Source organism: Sapajus apella, unplaced genomic scaffold, assembly GCF_009761245.1.
Source record: "Sapajus apella isolate SASKATOON/1434 unplaced genomic scaffold, GSC_monkey_1.0 scaffold123, whole genome shotgun sequence".
NCBI lineage: Eukaryota > Metazoa > Chordata > Mammalia > Primates > Cebidae > Sapajus > Sapajus apella.
This window is the reverse complement of record NW_022437063.1, coordinates 3,093,499-3,116,305: the sequence shown is the minus strand read 5'-3', so window position 1 is coordinate 3,116,305 and position 22,807 is coordinate 3,093,499. Positions and strand designations below refer to the sequence as shown.

Below are 22,807 nucleotides of genomic sequence, written 5' to 3'. Positions count from 1 at the left end.
CTGGCCCAGTCTGGGTCCCCAGCTTTGGAGAATGCCGATGGCAGAGACTGCCTTGTGGGGCTGGCCTGGCTCTGGCTCATGCTCTGTCTGAGAACTCTGTGGCCCAGGCCTGGACTGGGCCTGGCTCCCGTCTGTTCCTGGAAGGAGGACCCTTCAGGACTGTGGCCTGAGGCTGAGTCCCAGGGCCAGGAGCTCAGCCCTGCCTTGCAGTCTGCAGAGAAGTGATGGCTTGGCCCCCAGACCTGCCACTCAGCCAAGTCCAGAGCAGACAGAGCACCGCCTCGGTGGTGACACAGCCACGAAGTGTCCAGACTCTTCCTGGCCATGGGCCAAGGTGGCCTGCCAGCTCCCTCCCACCTGTTCCACCTGTCTGTCCACCCGCCCATCTGTCCTGAGGTTTCAGCTTGGCATCCTGGTCACCCAGGCCTGCAAGGCGCTGATGCATCCAACAGACCTGTGGCATCAGGGCCAGGGCTCAGACTGAGAGTGCCATCCTTGCTGGGGTCTCAGGTACTGTGGCATCTCTGGGTGTTGCTGTCTCCATCTGTAATGTGGGAAGCAAAGAGAAGGGCCAGGGGTTAGACCTAGGGAAGGGCATAGCTGAATCTCAGCCCCAACGGCTTCTTCAGGAGCCTAGCACAGATGTGACCCTGCAGGGAGTGGAGAGGGGAGAACTGAGAGAGACTCTGGTGGGCTTCTTGGAGGAGGAGGCACTAGGCTGGGTCTGGAATCTTGCATAGCTGCTGGAGGGGGAGGATCTAGTCCAGTGTGTGTGGCCAGCACCTGGGTGCATCGTGACGAGCGCTGTGTGCTGGTAGAGATCTGGAAGGTTCTAAAGTCAGAGGACACTGACCTCTGTGGTTTGGGGCTCATAGTGGTTGGGTGAGGCTCTTATTTCACAGATTTAGCAGATATGGTAATTGGGAGTGTCTGCCTTTGACCTCATTAGCTGTGTGCTCCTTGTGCCGTCCAAGGGTGCAATGGACCCCCTGGCTTTGGTTCAGCCACCTGCAGCGACCTCAGCCCTGCCTGGGGCCCCCAGCTCTTCGTCAGCTTTTTCCCAGGCAGTCTGGTTCTTTTCCAGGGTGGGGTCCCAGGCTGCCAGGCCAGGAATGCCAGCTATGTAGGGAGGGTGGAAGGGCAGCCACCCGCTAGAGGTGCGAGGAAGCACGCAGACACCCTGCTCCCTTCCCTGGGAACACTGCGGGCTGAGAGCTAAGCGGAGCAGTGGCGTGGAAAGAGTGGCAGGCGGGACTGCGGTGGAGGGCAGCCTACAGGATGCCTTGCTCACCAGCAGGGCAGTTCTCCCCATCGGACAGACTGGCAAGCTGAGGCTCAGGGAGGCCATTGAGTCAGTGGCTAAGCAGAACTCAAACACAGGACCCCAACCCAAGCGAGCAAGCGAGCGAGCGGACCTCTTTAGGACACAGCTGCAGGTACCCAGGTTGTCACCTCTGTCCCTCACTACACAGATGGGAAAATGAGGCCAGGAGGGGCAGGGAACGGCAGAAAGCTGGGCCCTGGGGGTGTCCGCCCTCTGCCCTCCCCAGCCCCTTCCTTCTCTGCCCCCCCCACCACTCCCTGTGCCTGTGCCTCCTCTGGGGACGCTCTACCTTGGCCCCTACCCACACTGTTCTCTGGCTGTTGTCTCTCAGCCTCAGTTTCCTCATCTGTAAGGTCACGCTGGCAAGGACCACCAGGGGGAGCCAGAGTGGGGAAGGGGTGGGACAGGGAGGGAAATGGCCCTAGGGCCCCACACACCGTGAACCCTGCTTGGGAAGGGGAGTGCTTTGAGCCTTTCCCTCCCCCACAAGGAGGAGGGACACTTCCCAAAGGAGGGCTGATTGTCCCCGGCTCTCAGATGAGAAAGCTGAGACTCAGGGCAAACTTGGGGTGACTGGGCAAGGCCCCTGGCCCAAGCCCCATCCCACCTGCCTCCACGGAGCTGGGCCCTGAGGAAGGACAGGTGGCCTGAGTGCCACCAGCTTGTGGCACCAGCTGTTGAGTGCAGGCCTGTCCTATTCATTCTCCAGTTCCCTCTCACTGATGCGCACACCCCTAGGCTGCAACGTGTCCCCTCCAGCCTCCTCTGAGAGCAGTGCCGGAGCCGCTGTGGGGCCAGGCGTTATGAGGCAGGTGCAGGTGGAGCTCTGTTCTGGATGAGGGGGGTGTCTGGCCAGTCAGCAGCCTGCGGTTCACAGGGTCTGCTCAATGACCCCAACGTGGCTGACATTCTTATCTTCATTTGACAGGCAGGAACACTGAGGCCACCACCAGCCCCTGCCCCATACTCAGCCCCAAGGAACACTGCTGGGCTCCAAAGCCATAGAAGAGCCGCAGTGTGGATGGAAAATTCCGGGCCAGCCCCCTGCCCACCTGAGGAAGAGCCTCAGTGTAGATGGAAAATTCCGGGCCAGCCCCCTGCCCACCTGAGGAAGAGGCTGGCAAGCACTTGGCTCTGGGTGGGCATGGGGGCCAGGCACTGCCCCCAGGATATCTGCCCAGTTACTTCCTGGATAGGTGGACCCAGGCCCGCCTCCCTGGCTGATCACAGATAATTGGAACATTCTTCAAATATTTTTGCCAGAAGATGCCCGAGAACGAAGAATTACAAAGCGTCCCAGGCCATGAGCGTGGGCTGCAGGAGCCCAGGGCAGCAGGGCAGCCAGGGCCGAGGGCTGGGAGGGAAGCCAGAGACCAGGCCTAGGTTGAGCCAGCCTGTCCCTGCCACCCAGAGAGCAGGGGAGGTGGCTACCCATGTTCCTCCCCATGGGGCTCAAGGTGAGCATAGGACCCGGCCAGGTGCTGGGCAATGCTGGGGACCCTTGCCCTGGGCAGTCTGCCACTGACACAGTGGCCTTAGGACAGCCTGAGAGGTCAAGCACAGTCTGTGTGCTCCCAGAGGGGTTGGTGGTGGGAATGCCTCCCCAAGGAGGGGGCTCTGCAGTGCAGGGAGCAGCAGGTCGGGGCCAGCATGTCACAAAGGAGGAAGCAAAGGGTGTGGGCAAGAGTGAGGGCTGAAGGGGCGGGCCTGGGACCACCTGGCCAAAGCAGCTGAGGAGAAGCAGCCTGGGCTGGGGCTGGGAGGAGGCTCAGGCAGGCCCCGAGGCCACGATCCTGCTGGTGTCAGGGTGGGGTGGGCCCATGCCAGGGACAGGATGGTGGGGGGCAGGATGGTGGGGGGACAGGATGGTGGGGGGACAGGATGGTGGGGGGCAGGATGGTGAGGGGGACAGGATGGTGGGGGCAGGATGGTGGAGGGGCAAGATGGTGGGGGACAAGATGGTGGGGGGGCAGGATGGTGGGGGGCAGGATGGTGGGGGACAAGATGGTGGGGGGGCAGGATGGTGGGGTGCAGGATGATGGGGGACAGGATGGTGGGGGGACAGGGTGGTGGGTGGTAGGATTGTGGGGGGCAGGATGGTGGGGGAATAGGATGGTGGGGGGGCAGGATGGCGGGGGGTCAGGATGGGGGGGACAGGATGGTAGGGGGACAGGATGGTGGGGGGCAGGATGGTGGGGGTCAGGATGGTGACTGCCCTGGGGGCAGAGCGGGGCATGCTGGGGAAAGCCTTTCTGACCTCTGATGAGCTTTTTGAGGGAGGTGCCTCTTATCTGGGAGGGGAGGGCACATGGCCCCAGGGTTCCTGCTTCTGGCTCCTGTGGCTCTGTGGCCTCTGGGATGTTGAGGCCCGGGCAGACTCCAGCTGGGTTCCAGGAAGAAGTCAGATCCCGCGTCTCCCCCAGGGAGCTGCCCTGGTGCTTCTCGGGAACGCTCTCAGCGGCCGGACAGGGGCTGCTTCCACCCTGAAACTGGCTGGGGTGGGCAGCACTAGGACTGCCTGGGTGCTGTGCTGGGCGCTGGTATCCGTCCACAGTGAGGCGGGAAGTGGGGCTCCAGCCAGGTGGAAGGCTCTGCTGCTGTGGGGCTGCTTGCCCTCCACGGCCAAATGGAGCTGGGCTGTGGATTGTGGGGTCGGTTTTTGGGAATGCGGAGGAGAAACGGGATACTGAGGTGGAGGTGCCTGGCTCCCAGGCCTCCTTGGGACACTAGCCCACATCCATGTCATCGCATAGCCTGATTTCTCCCAGGCTTCATCACCAGAAGGATACAGCTTGTCCTGTCGCTGGCAGGGAGGGTGCCCTCTCATGGGCTACTTCGCGTGGTTTCACCCCCATAGTCCTCACCACCTGCCCCCCAGTTGTAAACGCCAGGCCCTGACGTGGACAGCAGGCATCTTCTCAGCCTATGTGAAGTGGGGTGTGAGCTGGCTTCGACTGACCTGTAACAGTCTGAGTGACAGCCTGAGTGACAAGGGCCTCCCAAGTAGCTGGGATTACAGGCGTGAGCCATCATGCCCGGCCTGTTTTCTGTATTTTAATTATTATAAGAAGGTTGGAGTTTCCATTCCTGCCTTGTTATTGCTGCATTTCAATAAAGTCACTTTACTTTTATGCTGAGATATAGCGTATGTGAAATGTGGAAATCTCCAGTGGGCAGCTTGATGCGCTTTTACACACGTGTGCACCCATGTAATCATCACCTGTCTCGGGACATAGAACATTCTGCCTACTGGCAGGCTCCGTCTGCCCGCCCCAGTCAGTGCCACCCATCAAAGGGTAACTGTTCTGATTTCTGTCTCCCAGATGAGGTGGGCTTGTCCTAGAGATTCTTCTAAGTGCAGGAACCCACATGTCCTCTTGCCTGGATCCTTTCCCGCACCGCGCTGTCCGTGAGGCCATCCGTGTTGACGAGTGTCAGCGGTTTCCTCGCCAGTAGTGGCACGCTGCGTGTGTGGACCACACTTTGTTTAGCCATCCTCCTGTTGACAGACACCTGGGTTGTTCCCCATTTGTGCTGTAGACCCATGTGCGTATCCTTTAGTGATCACAAGCACACAGGTTTATCCTGGGCACAGGAGAGAGATTGCTGCGTCGTAGGGAAGGACTGATCCAGGAATGGACCATCAGTGGCACAGGCAGTGGCTGACGTGGATACCCAGTGGCTTCACAATTGCTGGTCTCAGGCCTGGGGTCCCGTAGATGAAGCTGCTCCCTGGTCTCCAGGTGGAGGCTGGATCCTGGGGTTCGGAGACTGCCTCCGGTGAATGAGCTCACCAACGGGCTCCCAGTCTCAGGCCTCCAGGGTTAATAATGAGGGCTCTCACTGCAGCCCAGCGGCCTGTGCTGTGGACGCCAAGTGATGGGCCCTCCCAGCGGCTTTGAGATGTATCGGGCTGTTATCACTTGCATTTTACAGAGGAGGAAGCTGAGGCACAGGTAAGAAACTTGCCTGAGCCTCACAGCTAGGAAGATGCAGACTCAGGCGCCCCAGGGCTGCGGGGCTGGCCTGGTTCCTGCTAACGCTGCAGCTGAGGACCTGCCTCTTGGCCGCTTCTGCTCCCACCTGTCACCGGGCAGTGGTTGAAGGGGCTGGATTTGCCTAGTCTGGACATTTCATCTCCATGAAACCACACAGTATGTGGTTTGGGGGTCTAGCTCCCCTCACCCCCACTACAGCCACCTCCTCCTGGAGATGGCCCCCTTCCCTTGGGGCCGCTCTGCCAAAGAGCCAGGTCGTCCCACTACCTGGCCGCAGCCCCTCCTTGCACACGGGGCCAGCACAAAGCCCAGCCAGGATGCAACTCAGGGAGCTCCCGGGCCTCTGCTGGCCACTGGCCTGGGACCGCAGGGTCTGATCCACAGTCCCTGGGGAATGAGGGGGAGGCTTCTGGTCTGGAGGGCCAAACTCTTCTCCCATAAGTGCCCCCCCTACAGCGGACTGGCCCCACCTGGGGCATGGAGACGTTCCAGACTTGCAACCTGCCCATCCCACCTACCATCTCGCCTGTGTCCCGAGGCCCCATTCAGTGTAGGGGGACGAGCTGGGGGCAGAATTTTCCATGGAAACGGTCAGTGACTGAAACGTGAACGTCCCCTCCCAGAATCCCTGCACTCACTGTCACTCAGAGCCTCCCTGGCCAACCTCCCCGGGCACCCAGGCAAGCAGCCGAGGACTGGGAAGCCAGCACTGCGAGTTGGCACACTTGGAGTGAAGCTAAATCCACCCACAGGCCTTGCTGAGGGTGCCCATGCCGGCCCGCGCTCCCCAGTGGCCCCAGCACGCTACCTGTGTGGCTCTATGGCCTCCTCCAAGTCACCATTTAGCTGGGAGATATTTTGACCCCACTTCTCACACCCACCGTTCCCTAAGGAAGGCCAGTCACTCCCATTTCCAGCCCCTCCCCTCCAGGTAGAAGGAATGGCATGGGCCAGGCCGACTCGGGGAGGGCAGGGGTCAGAGCCGACAGTGCCCAGGGCAGCAGTGGGAGGGCAGGGATGGCAGCTGCATGGGAGCCGCCTGTGCACCTGGAGTCAGTGGATGCGCGGCCTGAAGGATTTTAAGCAGAGGAAGAACTTAAGCTGTTTTGAGAATAAAAAGCCGACACAGTGTCCCCCCCAGGCCCTGTTGTAGTGTGTGCTGCACACTTACCATGTGGCACTCCTTCTTCTGCCTGAGTTCTGGACTCAGAGTCGGGGCTCCGAGCCTGGCTGTGCAGCCCCCAGCAGGTTCCCTGGCCTCTGGGAGCTCCAGTCTGCACACCTGCAGAATGGAGACGGCACCACTCACCTAACAAGGTGAGGGTTAAATGATACACAGGTGAGGTGGCCCAGCGTTGACTCTCAGGATGGAACCATTTGGTATCATTAGTGGAAACCCAAACACCACCACTGAGTAAGGGAGACAGTTTTGAAATTATTTCTGAATTACCAACCACATCTGATTATTTATACTCCTGGCAGAAAATACAGTGCAAGAGCCTAGATTCTATTCCCTGATGCCCTTCCTTCCTCTTTAACCTGTGCACGGGCACACGGGGCTGCTGGGGGTTCTAGCTCCCGCCCCGTCAGTCCCACACATCCCGGTAAGTGTGCAGGAGGGCAAGCAGGACGTTATGGGGTGGGCCTCCAGCATCCCCTTTAGCTGGGTCCTAATCTTCTTTGAGTGTGAGTCCTGTGTGTAGATGGAGTTTCTTGAAATCGTGGTTAAAATACATAAAATAAAATTTACCACTTTAAAGTGAACAATTCAGTGGCATTTCGTCCATTCACAACATGATGTAACCACGACTCCAGTTCCAGAACTTTCCATCACCCCAGATGGAAATTCCACACCCATTACCAGCCACTTCCCATTCCTCCTCCCAGCCCTTTCTACTTTCTGTCTCCATGGATTTGCCTAGTCTGGAAATTTCCTATCCACACAGTATGTGGTTTTGGGGTCTAGCTTCCTTCACTTCACACCGTGCTGTTGAGGTTCCCCCACACTGCAGCATAACTCAGTGCTTCGTTCCTTTTTGTGGCCGCGTAATATTCCATTGTGTAGATGGACCACACGTGCTTTATCCACTCAGCTGTTGGACGTTTGAGTTTGTCTCACCCTTTGGCTATTGTGAATAGTGCTACTGTGAACATTTGTGTACAAATTTTAGTCTAAGCACCTGTCTTCCATACATGTGAATATGTACCAAGGGGTGGAATCGTTGGGTAATGCCAGGTTTAACTTGCTGAGGAACTGCCAACCTGTCCGCCACCGTGGCCGCACCGTTTTCTGCTCCTGCCGTCGAGGCGTGAGGATTTCCGTTTCTCCGCACCCTTAGCAACACTTGTTGTTTTCTTTCCTTCTTTTTTGACAGCCTCGCCCTCCTGGTGGGTGTGAGGCGGTATCTCACTTTGGCTTCGGTTTGCACTTCCCCGGTGATTCCGGAGGTTGAGCATCTTTTCAAGAGCTTATTCTGAGAAGTGTGTAGAGCGCTTTGCTCCTTACTGGGCTGTTTTCCTTTTCATTGAGTTGAGTTCTTTCACAGGTGGTTCTTAAATGCTGACTTGTTCATGTATTCATTGATCTATTCCACAAACACTCAGGATGACCACACCAGGCGGCCCTGAGTCCTGACTGAGTGTAGACTCCACACTGTCCTGGAGGGGCTGCCGCCTGAGGGGGAAGCTGGGCACAGAACAGTGACTGTGAGACTGCAGGATGAGTCTACCCAGCAAAACCAGCGCCCACCGTGCTTCTCGGTGCCAGGGAATAGGGAGTTTGAGCCCAGGGGGCTTTCACTGGGGTCCTGAAAGGGAAATGGAATATGTCAGACAGAAAAATGGAGAAGGGGCAGCACCCAGGAGAAGGCCCAGCAGACACAGCTGGGAGGTGGGGTCATCCAAGACCAGATCCCAAGAGGCCTCTGGTTCCAGGCACAGGGGCCTGGATAGTCCCCTGGGCAATGGGGAGCTACGGACGAGCTTTGAGCAGAGGATTGACATGGTCAGATCTGGGTGCTGGCAGGGCCAGTGGTGGACAGCTGCCTGGAGGCAGGAGGCCAGGGCTTTGGCCATCGCGATGATCCATTGCTGCCCCCGGGGCTCACACTAAGTCCCATCAGGGTCCCCCCAGCAAAGGCACCTACTCCAGGTAATGGGGGCTATTCAGCCCTGAGCCCGCTGGGAGAATTTGGGCCTGGAGAGTATCCCTCAGGCCAGGACTGAGGCAGGCTGTACCCCACACCAAGCCGGGTGCCTGGCAGGGTTCCCATCCGTCTCATTTCCCCAGCTCGGTTTTCCGAGGATCTACAATTACTTTGGGCGGAATTCCCCGGATTCCAACCCAATCACAGCCCCACCCATCCAGATGCTCTTCCTCAATGCCAGCCTGGGGCTTTTCTACCCATTGTGCCCGTGGGAGACCCAGGGAGGCCTTGGCCAGATTAGCGGGCAGGCCGGGCGGGTCTCAGGGATTGAGTGTCGCCCGGCTGCAGCACGTGCTGTCAGGCCACCCGGGGACTTTCCAGCTGGCTGTGGGTGTCAGCCACCCTGGAAAATCACTGACTTGTTTCTTTCAAGAAAAGGGCAAGCGGGTAGTAGGTAGAAGAAGGGTCCCTAGCACACTAGGCACCCAGGGCCATGGGCATCAACTTCAGGGAGCCCCTGGTGGTCCCCCCAACTCCCACATCTTGCTCCCTCACTAAACAGGCCTGATCTGTTGTTTTGAAGCCCAGCGCTGTGCTGAAACCCAACAGTTGCCTGCAGGTCGGCCTGAAACCAGCCGCCCGCCTTTCAGCTCACCGTCCCTTTGTGGATGCATAAAGCCAGATGACTGGTGCGGCTTCGGTGGAGGGCGGTCCGGCAAGTCCAAAGTGAAGGGACCACCCGACCCAGCAACTCCTGGGTCCATGCCCCAGAGGCTGAAAACAGAGGCTCAAACCAAAACCTGCACACGCATGTTCATGGCAGCATGACTCACAATAGTCCCGAGGTGGAAACAGCCCAAGTGTCCACCAGCCATGAATGGATACACAAAACGTGGTCTAGCCACGCAGTGGACCATCACTCAGCCTCACAGAGAAATAAAGCACTGACATGTTACCACGTGGATGACCCTTTAAAACATGACGCTAAGCGAAAGGAGCCAGACCCCAAAGGTCACATAATGAATGATTCCATCGATAGGAAAATCCATGGGAACAGAAAGCAGACTGGTGGTTGCCGGGGTCGGGGAGGGGAGGACGGGGAGGGACTGCTGGGTACAGTTTCCTCTTGGGGTGGCGGAAATATCTGGGAACCTGATGGTGGTGGAGGTTGCACAACACCGAATGTATTAAATGCCACAGAACCCTACACTTCAAAATGGTCCGTTTTATGTTATGGGAATTTCACCTCATTAAATAAACACATAAAGCCGGGCGCAATGGCTCACACCTGTCATCCCAGCACTTTGGGAGGCCGAGGCGGGCGGATCCCCTGAGATCAGGAGTTTGAGACCAGCCTGGCCAACATGGTTGAAACCCTGTCTCTACTAAAAATACAAAAATTAGCCGGGTGTAGTCCAGCTACTGGGGAGGCTGAGGCAAGAGGATGTCTTGAACCTGCGATGTGGGGTTGCAGGGAGCGGAGATCGCACCACTGTACTCCAGCTGGGCGACAAAGTGAGGCTCCGAGACTGTCTCAAAACACTAAAAACAAACAAAAAACAATCCCACTGATAACACTTCAAGTAGAGTGAACGTGGCCTGTGGCTTCCTGTCTAGGGCTTCAGGTTCTGAGAGCTGCCCGGAGATTAATGACAAAGGCCTCCTCAGGGGACCACTGCGAGGCTGCAGTATTGCAATAAGGCCCCTGCCGAGCCCAGCACACAGTAGGTGCTCAATTTGTTGCAGGCCTGATTTATTCCTCTGCGGGCACCCAGTCACCCCGACAGGAGAGAATTCACGGTGCAGCCCTTCTCCCTGTGGTCATCTGAGCCTGTGGGGGGGTGGGGGGATGGGTGTTTTATACCCCCATTTCATGGGTGTGGAAACTGAGGCTCTCAAGGTAGGCTGGAGCTGGAGTTGGTACCGGGTGGGCTTGGCTGCCAGTCTGCTCAGAGGCCTGCCTGGCCCATTTGCCATGGAGGGGCCATCAGGGTATTTATAAATGGGGGGAAAGCCCCGGTGGTCTTGGAGTTGGGGTCTGCTGCTTGGAGGCAGCTGCAGACAGTCCCGAGTTGGTGGCTGCCACATCCCAAGTTCTCTGTAATTGGAAGGGGCTGCGTATCTGATTCAGCAGCCTGGAGAGCCATGGGACTTGTGATTGCGTGATTCTCACATTCTGAGGCTCAGAGGCCTGGGGTGTGTGGGTCCCACGTGAGTTGGGGTGACATGTGTGGTCGCCGGGGGTCCTGTGAGAGCTGGGGAGACGTGTGGTTGCCAGGGGTCCCTCGTGGGAGCTGATGGGAAATGCCCCCTGAGGGTAGGGATCTGCTCGTGCCCTGGTGGGCGGGGCTAGCCCTGGTGGGCGGAGCTAGTGCAGGGCTCGGGAAAGGTGGGGGTGCGAGGAGGGGTGCTGGCCACCACCATCTGACGGCCTCTGTCTCTTCCCCTCCACAGAGCACTGTCATCCGTGGTGGCCCTGGGAGCCAACATCATCTGCAACAAGATTCCTGGCCTCGCCCCGCGGCAGCGTGCCATCTGCCAGAGCCGACCCGATGCCATCATTGTGATCGGGGAGGGGGCGCAGATGGGCATCAATGAGTGCCAGTACCAGTTCCGCTTCGGACGCTGGAACTGCTCTGCCCTTGGCGAGAAGACCGTCTTCGGGCAAGAGCTCCGAGTAGGTAAGGGCGCCTCTGGGCTCAAGGGGCCAAGCCATCACGGCCAGGGCAGGGGGCCAGGCCGCCCACTGATGCCAGCCTCCTGCTGGCGACTTCTTTGGCTTCCCTACGGGGCACCACCATGTCTGAGACAGGGGAGGCCTCGATGGGAGCCAGGCTGTGTGTGCAGATGTGGGTCCTTGCTTGGGGCTGGACATCGTCAGGACGTAGATGAGGGCCCACAGGCTGGTGGCGTGGCGGTGCTGGCGGTGGCATGCAGTGGCTGGGGCCCACTCTGCCGATGTCTAGAAGCTGTGTAGAGAGAGGCACTTTGCCTCTTCTGGCGACATCTCTGTTCCTGTATCTGGAGAGTGGGGAATAGTGACACTTCCTGCATGGGGTAGGTAGTCGGGGCACAGGAAGGACGGGATGAATGCTGTGGATTCCAAGAGTGGAGGGGCTTCCAGGTAGAGAGAGCCATGTGAGCTGTGCAGGATGAAATGCTTCAGCATGCACAACACATGCAGCACAGGGAATCCGAGGTCGGAAGGTAGGGCAGGTGGGCGGGGATTCGGACAAGGAGTCTGGGCTGTGGAGAGGGTGGGCCTCTGGTTTAATGGACACCAGGCAAACACCAAAACCTGCCAGGTGGGCTGGCAAGATCCCTGCTGACTATGCACAGTGCCTGAGGCCACAACCCGTCCCTGTCCTCACAGCCTTGGGAGTAAGGCTTCATCATGCCCATTTTACAGGCAAGGAGACTGAGACCCAGAGAGGGGCTTTAAAAAGTGATTGTAGGGCTAGATGTGGTGGCTCACACCTGTAATCCCAGCACTTTGGGAGGCCGAGGCAGGTGGATCACCTGTCAGGTCAGGAGTTCAAGACCAGCCTCGCCAACACGGTGAAATACCACCTCTATGAAAAATACAAAAAATTAGCTGGGCATGGTGATGGGCGCCTGTAATCCCAGCTACTTGGGAGGCTGAGGCCCGAGAACTGCTTGAACCTGAGGCAGAAGGAGGTTGCAGTGAGCCAAGATCGCGCCACTGTGCTCCAGCGTGGGTGACAGAGCAAGACTCTGTCTCAAAAAAAGAAAAAGTGATCTTTGGAGGCTGACCTGGGTTTGAATCCAGCTGTGTGACCTTGAGCTCATCACTTGGGTTTGCTCAGGGCCTCGGCTCTCCCACAGGTGACGCGAGCTTCGAGCCAGTCGGCCCTCGCCTGGGTCCCTGAAGCTCTCCTACGTGCTCAATAAACTGTGTGGTGTGCATGAGAGTGGAGCTAGTGATATGCCCTGGCCCCCAGGCTGTGGTGAGGGGCAGAGAAGGGGGATGACTCAGGCACGGTGCCAGGCTTGCAGGGTGCCCAGCCCATGGGCATAACTTGTCCTTCTGATCCCAGAGCTGAGCAGAGCTGCAGCTGCTGGGACGCAGGCCAGAGCTAGGTTCTGCAGGGCTTGGAACGCTGGTGTGGGGCTGGGGGTGGCACAGGGGAACGCCCCCGGGGGCCCCTTTGTGGTGAGCAGCCCGTGGGTGGTGCCTGGCACATCGAGGAGGGTGGCACCACCCGCTCCCTGGGGCCCCACCACCCAAGTGCAGCTTCCTCCCTGCAGGTGCCAGCTGTGGCAGGCGGGGCTGCCCATCCAGCCGGTGGGGAGGGTGTTGGCATGGGTGCTCACTCGTGCCAGGGCCCATCTGCCTGCCCGGCCCCTCCTGGCTGAGCTCTCAGGCTCGGAGGCAGCTGTGAGTGCCCCTGCCTCCCAGCTGAGCCCCCGGGGAGTCGTGGTGGAACTGAGGTCAGGTGTCCCTGGCCGTTCCTCCTAATCCTCGCCGCCTTTCCTCACTGGGAGGGGGCAGACGTGGAAATGCACTGTGTCTCCATGGAGGGCTGGGAGCTTGGACTTTATTTGGGAGCATGAGACACGGGGTGAGGGACATGGGGGACACCCTGGGTGTCTCTGTGGGGTCCCCGAGCTCGCCTGGGATCAGGTTGCGGCCATGTGACTGGTGTCCTGCTTAGCTGTATGTCCTGTTCTGTCCCTCGATCCTGGGCGCACTGCATCCCGTCTCAGGCTCTGCTGCTATGGAGCCTGCCTAAGACACCCCCTTACATTCCTGAGCGTCTAGGAGGCAAATCCACATCCACTATCTTCATCTCACACCCTTGATCACCCCCCTGCTCTTGGCCTGGGCCCTTGTGACCTTCCTGGTGCCGACTGTCCCCCATCTTCCCTGGCTTCTGGGCCCCGGCTTACAGCCTGTGCTTCCTCCCATCCCTCTGGCTGTCCCTTCTCTGCCCAGTCCCAGCTGGGCAGTGCCGGCTCCTCCAGGTGCACCTCGGCCCCTTGGCCCCCTTGGCGGCATGAGTGTCTGGCCTCTCAGCTACGGCCTCACTCCTGCCCGCAGCTTCCATTCCCCTTGACCTGTGCGAACCTCTGGCCTGGCATGCTCAGCACCTGTTACTTGACTCTCCCATCCCCAGCCTCCCCCGGCCAGTTATCTCAGCAGAAACCTGGTGTCATTGACCTGCACACCCCAGGGCTCTGCCCCATGCTGCGGCAGGGCCTGCCTCTCTGGCCGTCCCCTGACAGCTGTCACTGCCTCCTGCCCACACCAGCCCTGGTTGCTGAGTTGAACAGAAGCTCTTCCTGCAAAACCTTCAATAGCTCCCTATGGCCTCAGGATAATGTTAACCTCTTAGACTGGAGTGTGAGTGGCTGCCTCCCATGTTCACCCCTGTTCCCCGCATCCCTTCGGAAAACCAGAGCTTCAGGCGTATCTGGCTCCTCCTCCCCAAGCACGCCAGGCCCCGTTCCTCTTCCAGGGCTCAGCTGTGGGGAGTCATGAGCAGGAGGCGGGCCTGATCAGGGAGGCCAGCCATGTGCAAGGCCAGCTGGGTGCCCTGGCATGGGCTGGGAGCTGGGCCACAGGCTGGCAGGCTGCCGGGACACCCGTGGGAACAGCCACTCAAGCGGTGCCAATTAATGATTGGCTCTGAGAGGGGAACTGGCCTGCGTGGGTGGGACAGCCCCTTTCAGGCCTTGACCTTGGGCTGTGCCTAAATCTAGAGGGCTGAAAGGGCACCCTCAAAAGGGCAAATCAACTCCCTGTGCAAATTCCAGTCCCTTTTCCATCACCTGGTGTGGGTGCTTGTGTGCGTTGGGGACGATGTGCTGGCTTCCACCCATTAGACGTGTTTCTTCTGACCTGTGCCGCTCTGTCCTGGGCCCTGGGTGCCAGTCGCTCTGCTCCCCTCAGAGAGTCAAGGCTCCCACTAGGTCCCCCTCCACTGTTGGGGTCTCCCTCATGCCTGCAGGCCTCCTGAGCCTCATGTGTCGAGAGAGGCTTGTGGCTCACCCAGGCCCCTAACTTACCTCTCCTGTTGATTGGAAGTGAGCTTAGAGGTGGTCACCCAGGCCCCTAACTTACCTCTCCTGTTGATTGGAAGTGAGCTTAGAGGTGGTCACCTAGGCCCCTAACTTACCTCTCCTGTTGATTGGAAGTGAGCTTAGAGGTGGCTGTCCCCAGCTGAGCAGTCTTCTGCCACGGTGGGGGCAGAACAAAGGAGCGGCGTGTCAGGAGAACCTCGTATCCCAGGAAAGTCTGTTGGAAACCAACCAAGGCAGGGAGTTTCTTTTTTTTTTTTTTTTTTTTGAGATGGAGTCTCACCTAGACTGGACTGCAGTGGCGCCATCTCGGCTCACTGCAACCTCTGCCTCCTCAGTTCAAGCGATTCTCCTGCCTCAACCTCCTGAGTAGCTGGGACTACAGGTGCACGCCTCCACACCCAGCTAATTTTTGTATTTTTAGTAGAGACGGGGTTTCACCATGTTGGCCAGGCTGGTTTCTATCTCTTGACCTTGTGAACTGCCCGCCTCGGCCTCCCAAAGTGCTGGGATTATGGGTGTGAGCCACCGATCCCAGACCCAAGGCAGTTTCTAACAGGTGCCATCATCAAATCGGGGTTGTCAGCAAGGACTTCCCAGAGGAGGTGACCCAGGCCAGCCTGGAGGTGAGCGAAGGGAAGGGGGGCACCAGGTGGGTGGAACAGCGTGTGCTGAGGCCCTGGAGCCAGCAAACCAAGAACATTTATCAGGAGTGACAAGAACTTCCAGGGCTGACAGCAGAGGCTGGAGGGTGGGGCAGGGCTGGAGCACCAGTGAAGCTCTGGAGGGCCCAGGAGGCATAGGAGGTTCTGAGCAGGTGAGAGCCTTCCCTCTGTGGGTCGTTTCCTTCCAAGCACTTTGCCACCCCCGCTGGAAGCCAGAGTCCTCCGAGATCACTGGCCTGTGCCTGGGGCAGTGGCTATGTGATCTCAGGCCCCCCAGCCCCACCCTCAAGCTGCCAGGGAACACTGAGTCCTGCCCATCATGTGCCGGCCTCAGACATGACCAGGCATAGGGACTGCCCCTAATCCATGCTCACGTGAGTGGCCCGGGACACCAGCACAGCTGTCGCCGGGGGTGAGCTCTGCATGGGGAGTGTCTTCTGGGCTGCACACGGCAGGGGCTCAGCAAGGGCTGTCGGCTGCTGGACAGTCTGAGGGACCAAGGGACCCGTGTTGGGGTGTCTGAGAGGCCAGGGGCAGTGGGGACAGAGGGTGGCTCCTAGGCCAAGTGCATCTGCGGCCCTGCGGGGCTTTGCAGTCTGGGCCCAGTGACCCCCCCCAACCCCCAGCAAGGACAAAGCCTCTCGGGCTGTGCTGCTCATTCTGGTGGCCCCAGACCACTCTGGCAGGGAAGCGTTTGCAATACGGTGTGTGCCAACCGAGCTGTGCCGTCGTAGGTGTAAGAGACACATGGATTTTGAAGACTCAAACCCCAAAAGCAAAGACAGTATCTCCTGAATAACTCTTCCACTGATTACATATTAAGATGGTAAGATTTTCGATATGTTGGCTAAATAAAATATACTATCAAAATTAAGTTCCATAGCTGGGCACGGTGGCTCACGCCTGTAATTCCAACATTTTGGGAGGCTGAGTCGGGTGGATCACTTGAAGTCGGGAATTTGAGACCAGCCTGACCAACATGGTGAAACCCCACCTCTACTAAAAATACAAAATTAGCTGGGCGTGGTGGCGTGCGCCTGTAATCCCAGCTACTCGGGAGGCTGAGGCAGGAGAATTGCTTGAACCTGGAAGGCGGAGGTTGTGGTGAGCCGAGATCGCGCCACTGCACTCCAGCCCGGGCAGTGCAATGTGAAACTGTCTCAAAAAACAAAAAGTCACCAAAGTTATTTTCACTTTTCTGAATGTGGCTACTAGAAGATTTCCGCTGACACCTGCGGCTCTCATGAGACTTCCACAAGTGGTGCTGCACCCATAGGGGCTAGGAGACAGTGGCCCCGAGTCATCTGGTCAGGGACAGAGGGGACATTTGAACGTGGATCTGCCCGTCACTCCCAGGACACTACCGTCCAGCATGGGGTGAGGCAGTCTGAGGACAAGGGTCACTGACCAGCTGTTTCTGGAGGAGAGCCAGAGCGGGGATGGGAGGGCAGTTCCCTTCACCAGGCCTGGTTGTTCTTCAGCCTGCATTGAGTGCCTGCTGTATACCAGGCCAGCGTTTGCACCCAGGATGTGATGGGTGAGCACAGGCCAATGGGGCCAGGCTGGGAAGCAATGCCTGCTGGGCCCAGTCTCGAGCTGGCCACACCCTGGTGGTCTGCAGGCCCCAGGCTGACTACCCCAGTCACTCCCCACCTCCAGCATCATCGCAGGGGCCCAGCCCAAGGCAGCGCAACGGACATTTCTGAGGCTCAGGGGCCAGGCATCCGGGACTGTAGGGACACCGGGGGCCTTGGAGGTCAGAGCCAGAAAGACTTTCCTGGCTGTGAAGCTGCCTAAGCCCACTCCTGACTCGGGTGGGATGAGCCGGGGCCACCCCTCCCCAGGAAGGCAGTGCACTGGTGCCCAGGAGGATGGAACCTGAGGAGCTATGGCCCTTCCTGGGGGTGGCATGGAGCCCCTGTGGGCTGGGCAGTGGCTGGTCCTCCGGTCCCAGATCCTTCCACATGGCCCCTCTAAGGCCACCTGGAACTCGTCCAAGTTAGGAATTTTCCATCCTCCTGAGCAGGGCCCTGACAGACGGGACAAGAGTGGGGTGGGGATGGGGTCCGGCCATGGAGAGGCCACTGCCAAGGACACAGGCCCCACCTGCCTGGGTCCCACTGTGTGACCCTGGGTGCAGCCGGGTGCCCTGGGGGCCTTGGTGCCCCACCTGCCCCAGGAGGGGCTGAGACGGGCTGGGACTCTGCCAGGGTTTGGGTCTCTCCTCAGAATGGGGACAGGGAGGTCCCCACAGAGCTTCCCACAGGGGTTCCATGGGCGAAGACTCCAGGGCCCTGGGCCATGGAGGCAGGACACAGAGCCCAGGGTGGGTAGGGCCCCTCCCTCTGCCTCACGGGGACACAGCTGGCCCGGCCCTCAGCCGCCACCCAGCCTGATTCCTGCCACCCTTCCGGGAGGATCGTTTTGTTCATGGCTGGAGCCCATCCTGAGGCCTTGCCTGGGCTGGGAATTGTCACATGGCCACCTCGGGGCCTGTGGTCCACGCATCACAGAAGGGGAGCCTGAGCTCGCAAAGAGACCATGTGACCCACCCAAGGCCATGCGGCCCTGAGGGCCCGAGGAGCCCACAGGCTGTCAGGGAACTGCCCGCCAGGATCCAGGTGTCAGGAAGTCCTGGGGCAGCCCCAGGGAGGAAGGGGTCTCTGTGCCACCTGACACAGGCGGGTGCTGGCTTTGCCAGAGCACTCCTGAGGGCAGGCCACCCTGGGCTGGACACAGGAGGGGCCTCCCCGGCTCCCCCATGCCTCGGGACTGGGAGAAAGCTCCCAGAGGACCAGGTCCTGTCCACTCGGAGCCTGCTGTTCCCACCTGGGGGATTGGCCCTTGGTGTGTGAGGGCCTCTGCTGGGTCGGAACAAAGGCCTGAGGCGCGCGGGCGCCGGCATGTTTGGACCTGGCATAACTTTTTCCAATGATCTGTTTATGACAACGGCAGGGAAGAGCTTAGTGTGGAGTCGTTGACTCAGCCTAAGCTGGGGCGGGGGCCGGGCAGGGCTGGAGAGAGACGGAGGGACAGAGAGGGACAGAGAGGGACAGAGGGACCCAGAGGGAGAAGGAGAAACAGAGAGGGAAGGACAGAGACGTGTAGAGAGACATAAAGAAAGAGAGCAGTACACCTGGCACACACGCATGCACACACTCATACCCTCACACACATGCACAAATGCATGCACACACACACACCCTCACACACATGCACACACACACCCTCACACACATGCATGCACAAGCACACATGCACACATGTGTACACAAGTGCACGTGCACACATACATGTGCATTGCACACACACGCATGCACACACACAGCACCCACTCAGCCTGCACCAGGCCAGGACGGTGGGGCCCAGGGACCAGGCCTGCTCGGAGATGGGCAACATGAATGAAAGCGGCCCACACGCACCCAGCACTTTCATGTTCCTGCTGGTCCCGAGCCCGCTGCTGCCTCAGCTCACCCACGTAGGACCCCGTGAGATGCATGCTGCTATCACCTTCGTTTAAGGTGCAGGATTAGGTGCAGGGTGTGGGGCAACCTGCCCAGCCCTCCCTGGCCAGAGCTCCCCTTGGTCCCGGGGGTCCAGGCCAGGACCGCAGCTGGGCAGGCAGGCTAGGGCTCTGGGCTTCTGATCCTTCAGCTGCACAAGCAGTGACTGGGGCCGAGCTGTGGCCTGGAGGCCTCTCTGCCCATGCCACGGTCCCTGCCTCCACCCCGATGTCCCCAGCCTGAGCTGTGTGTGTGTCAGGGATGCAGATGCCAGACTGGCTCAGGCAGGGAGCTGCCCCCTGTGACTGAGGGCAGGCTGGGGTCAAAGGGCAAGCTGGGGCATGGACAGTCAAAGGGGACCACTGCAGGGCCCCACCTGGGCCCTGAGCTTCTCGACCAGCTCTCGTGCCCAATGGCCACTGCGAGGCCTGTCTAGACCAAGGCACCCAGCCTGGACACAGGCACCGCACCAGCTGGGCCGGGTAACACCAGGAGCTGCGGGTGTGGCCCGGGGGTGTCTCCTCACCAATCTCTATATCAGTGAATTGGGGACAGGGCACTGAACTTCCCCATCCAGCTCTAGGCTGTGAGGAGCCTGGGGACCTCGTGGGGTAGGGGGCAGACGGGGGCTCAGATAACCAAGGAGCTCCCCAGCCAGCCATGTCCCACTGTCCCGGCCTCAGGGACTCCACCCCACTGTGTCCCTCCTCTGACCTATTCTTCAAGAAAATCTATCACACAAAAGCTCCCCTGCTAGAGGGATTTTAAAGAGCCCTCGACACCAGGCCTCATCCCGTGGTAATGGGGAAGTTGAGGCCCGAGGAGTGAGGGTCTCGGCCAGGTCATGGAGCACAAGCTCCAGTTCCACAGCGAGTTGGCCCTGGGAGGTGGGGGCTGGGCGAGGCTGGGACATCTACTTGGTGCCAGGCTCGAGTTCCTACCTGCCCCTCGCCTCCCTCCCGCCATCCCTGGCTACCTAAGCCACCTGTGGCTGAGACAACTCCTTCCACTTGATCCTGTCCACACTCATGGTAACACCCCCACCAGCCGCCCTCGCTTGCACTGGGGGCCCTTCTGCACTCTTTTTTTTTTTTCTTGAGACAGAGTCTCACTCTGTTGCCCAGGCTGGAGTGCAGCGGCATGATCTCAGCTCACTGCAGCCTCTGTGTCTCGGGTTCAAGTGATTCTCCTGCCTCAGCTTCCTGAGTAGCTGGGATTACAGGCATCTGCCACCACACCAGGGGAATTTTTGTATTTTTAGTATAGATGGGGTTTCGCCATGTTGGTCAGGCTGGTCTCAAACTCCTGACCTCAGGTGATCTGCCTGCCTTGGCCTCCCAAAGTGCTGGGACTACAGGCGTGAGCTGCCGTGCCCAGCTTAATCATTGTTCTGGGCACAGGATGGGGACAGAGGGCTGGAGCAGCCAGCAGACATAGACCTGGGACCCTCCCCTCCCAGCCCAGCCGTGGGCTTGGCTCCACTGGCAGAGGGGAGCTGCAAAGGTGCTAGCAAGGGCCCTGCCCAGACTGCCTTGGAGTGAGCCAGCTGGTGGCTGGGGGGATGAGGGAGGCAGGGAGGATTGCTGCCCAAGTCCAGGCAGTGCCGGGGTCCCTGGGCCAGGCAGGGGTATTGGGAGGAGGTGAGGAAAAGGGCTCCAGGGTCTGGAGATGGACTGAAGGTGGGTGGGCAGAGAGGGGATGGCAACAAAGGGCTTGTGAGCAGCGTGACTTTTGCCTGGGTCCTGGCTGAGGGTGGGAGTGAGGACCCCCATGCTCCCTGTGGCTGCAGCTTCCATTGGCCATGCACGCCTGGTCCCCACAGGGGTCATTGCAAATGCCCGTCCATGAGGAGGGGCTCCTGGGAGGCTGGCAGAGGGGAGGGGCAGAGCCATAGAGTCCCGTCCCCTTCCTCGGTTCCCCACTGCTCACTTCCAGGGCTGGAGAAACTGGGCCTCTCCTGCCCAGAGTCTTGGGAACAGGAAGAGAAGCTGGAGGCGGCACTGCATGCTGGGGGCAGGGTGGCGGGTCACAGGGCGCACTGGAGCCTGTTGTATACCAGGCACTGCCCCCACCACAGCCCTGAGAGGTGGTTCCCATCAGCCCCACTTTGGTGAGTCTGAGGCTCAGAGGGGGCAAGCGATGAGCCCAGGGTCACACAGCCAGCCAACACCAGGTGGATCGAGGCCTGGCATCCCGTCCCCTGAACCGACCCTGCCCGGGGCCCTGGGGCCTCACCTTCTGCACCTGTCTGTCCCTGCAGGGAGCCGGGAGGCTGCCTTCACGTACGCCATCACCGCGGCTGGCGTAGCACACGCGGTCACCGCGGCCTGCAGCCAAGGCAACCTGAGCAACTGCGGCTGCGACCGTGAGAAGCAGGGCTACTACAACCAGGCGGAGGGCTGGAAGTGGGGCGGCTGCTCGGCCGACGTGCGCTACGGCATCGACTTCTCCCGGCGCTTTGTGGACGCGCGGGAGATCAAGAAGAATGCGCGGCGCCTCATGAACCTGCACAACAACGAGGCTGGCAGGAAGGTAGGGTGTGGGTGTGGCCGGTGGGGGCATCAGCTGGAGTCGCTATCACCTGCGGACCTCTCGGAGCCTCGGGCTCCTCTTCCAGCGGAAGCGGTTGAGTCCCTGCAGGTGTGCGGCAGGCGGGGCCGTCTGGGTCCTCCACGTGTGTGGCTCTGAGCCTCCCAACACCTGGAGGAGTCCCATCCAGAGATGTGAGAGCCGAGGCTCTGAGTGCTGAAGCCATGCTCACAGCCGCCAGCTGAGACAGGGACCCCATTTCCATGCAGGGTGTGAGCTGGGCTCAGCTGGGGACCCCGGGTGGGGGGATGTCCCAGGCCACAGCCCATGTCTCTGCCCTTGGCATTCCTGGTCCCAGAGGTCACATCAGCACACCAGGAAAGACTTCCTAGCAGAGGCAGTCTTACTCAGCAAGGAAGGGATGCCCCCAGGAGGCAGGAGCCGCCTGAGGAAGGTGGACGCTGTGAGCTGGGGGCTGTTGGGGAGCAGGCAGCTCCTGCATGGGGCTGGGGGTGTGGGGAGGTGGCAGTGGAGGAAATCCAGGCAGGGACACACTGGGGAAGAAGTCAGAGAGAGCTGGGCCCCGCCCGCTGGAGATGAGGGCCTCAGATACTGGGCTGGGAGGAGCAGCCGCACGGCGGCAAGATGGCCTGAGATAGGGCAGCCAGCCAAGTGGAACGCCCCGCCGACTCTGGCTCCAAGGCCTGGGGCTCTACCAAGGGCAGCAGGGCCTAGGGTGCTCCTCAGGTGTGGGACAGACTTGCCTTTCCAGGCAAAGAGGAGTTGAAGAATCCCTCGGCCCCAGGGACCATAGCTGAGGCCACCGGTCACCCACTGCCCTTTTCTATGCCAGGTGCTAGGCTGAGCACAGGGCAGAGAGGAACCACACGGGGGCCTGGCTGTGGGAACTGGGTCCACATGAGGGGTGCAGGGGTCACACCCAGGACAGTGAGGGCCTGGGAGTCTAGGACAGTGTCAGAGTGGGGCCTTGAAGGCCACAGGGCTTGGGAAGCAAGCAGGGCCAGGGGTTTGACTTTCTCTTGTAGATGTGGAGGTTACTTGCAAGTGGTTATTAAGTTATTGTTGGATGAATGGATGGGTGGATGGATGAATGGCAGGATTGATGGATGGGTGGAGGGGTGGGTGAATGGATAAATGGATGGATGGGTGGATGGGTGGATGGGTGGAAGGGTGGATGTGAATGGATGGATGGATGGATGGATGGGTGAATGGGTGAATGGATGGATGGATCGATGGGTTGGTAGATGAATGAGTGGATGCATGGATAGATAAAAAGATGGATGGGTAGATGGATGAGTGGATGCATGGATAGATAAAAAGATGGATAGGTAGATGGATGAGTATATAGATGGGTGAATGGTTGGGTGGATGTACGAGTGAATGGATGAGTGGATGGATGGATGGAAGGATGGATGGAAGGATGGGTGGGTGGGTGGAAGTATGGACAGAAGTATGGGTAGGTGGGTGGGTGGATGGATGGATAGATGAGTGGATGGGAGGATAGATGGATGGGTAGATAGATAGGTAGATGGGTGGGTAGATGGTTGAGTGGATGCCTGGATGGATGGATGCATGGGTG

At 59.5% G+C, this 22,807-nt stretch overlaps 1 protein-coding gene across 2 annotated transcripts in view; it reads left to right on the top strand.

Moving 5' to 3' along the window:
• The window catches only part of WNT7B (Wnt family member 7B), a 40,937-nt gene that overhangs the window by 13,560 nt on the left and 4,570 nt on the right, over positions 1-22,807 (top strand). For both annotated transcript variants that reach the window (XM_032261466.1, XM_032261465.1), the window contains exons 2-3: positions 10,923-11,149; positions 20,939-21,210. In XM_032261466.1, the coding sequence (XP_032117357.1) occupies positions 10,923-11,149; positions 20,939-21,210 (499 nt within the window). The remainder of the gene's footprint in view (positions 1-10,922; positions 11,150-20,938; positions 21,211-22,807) is intronic.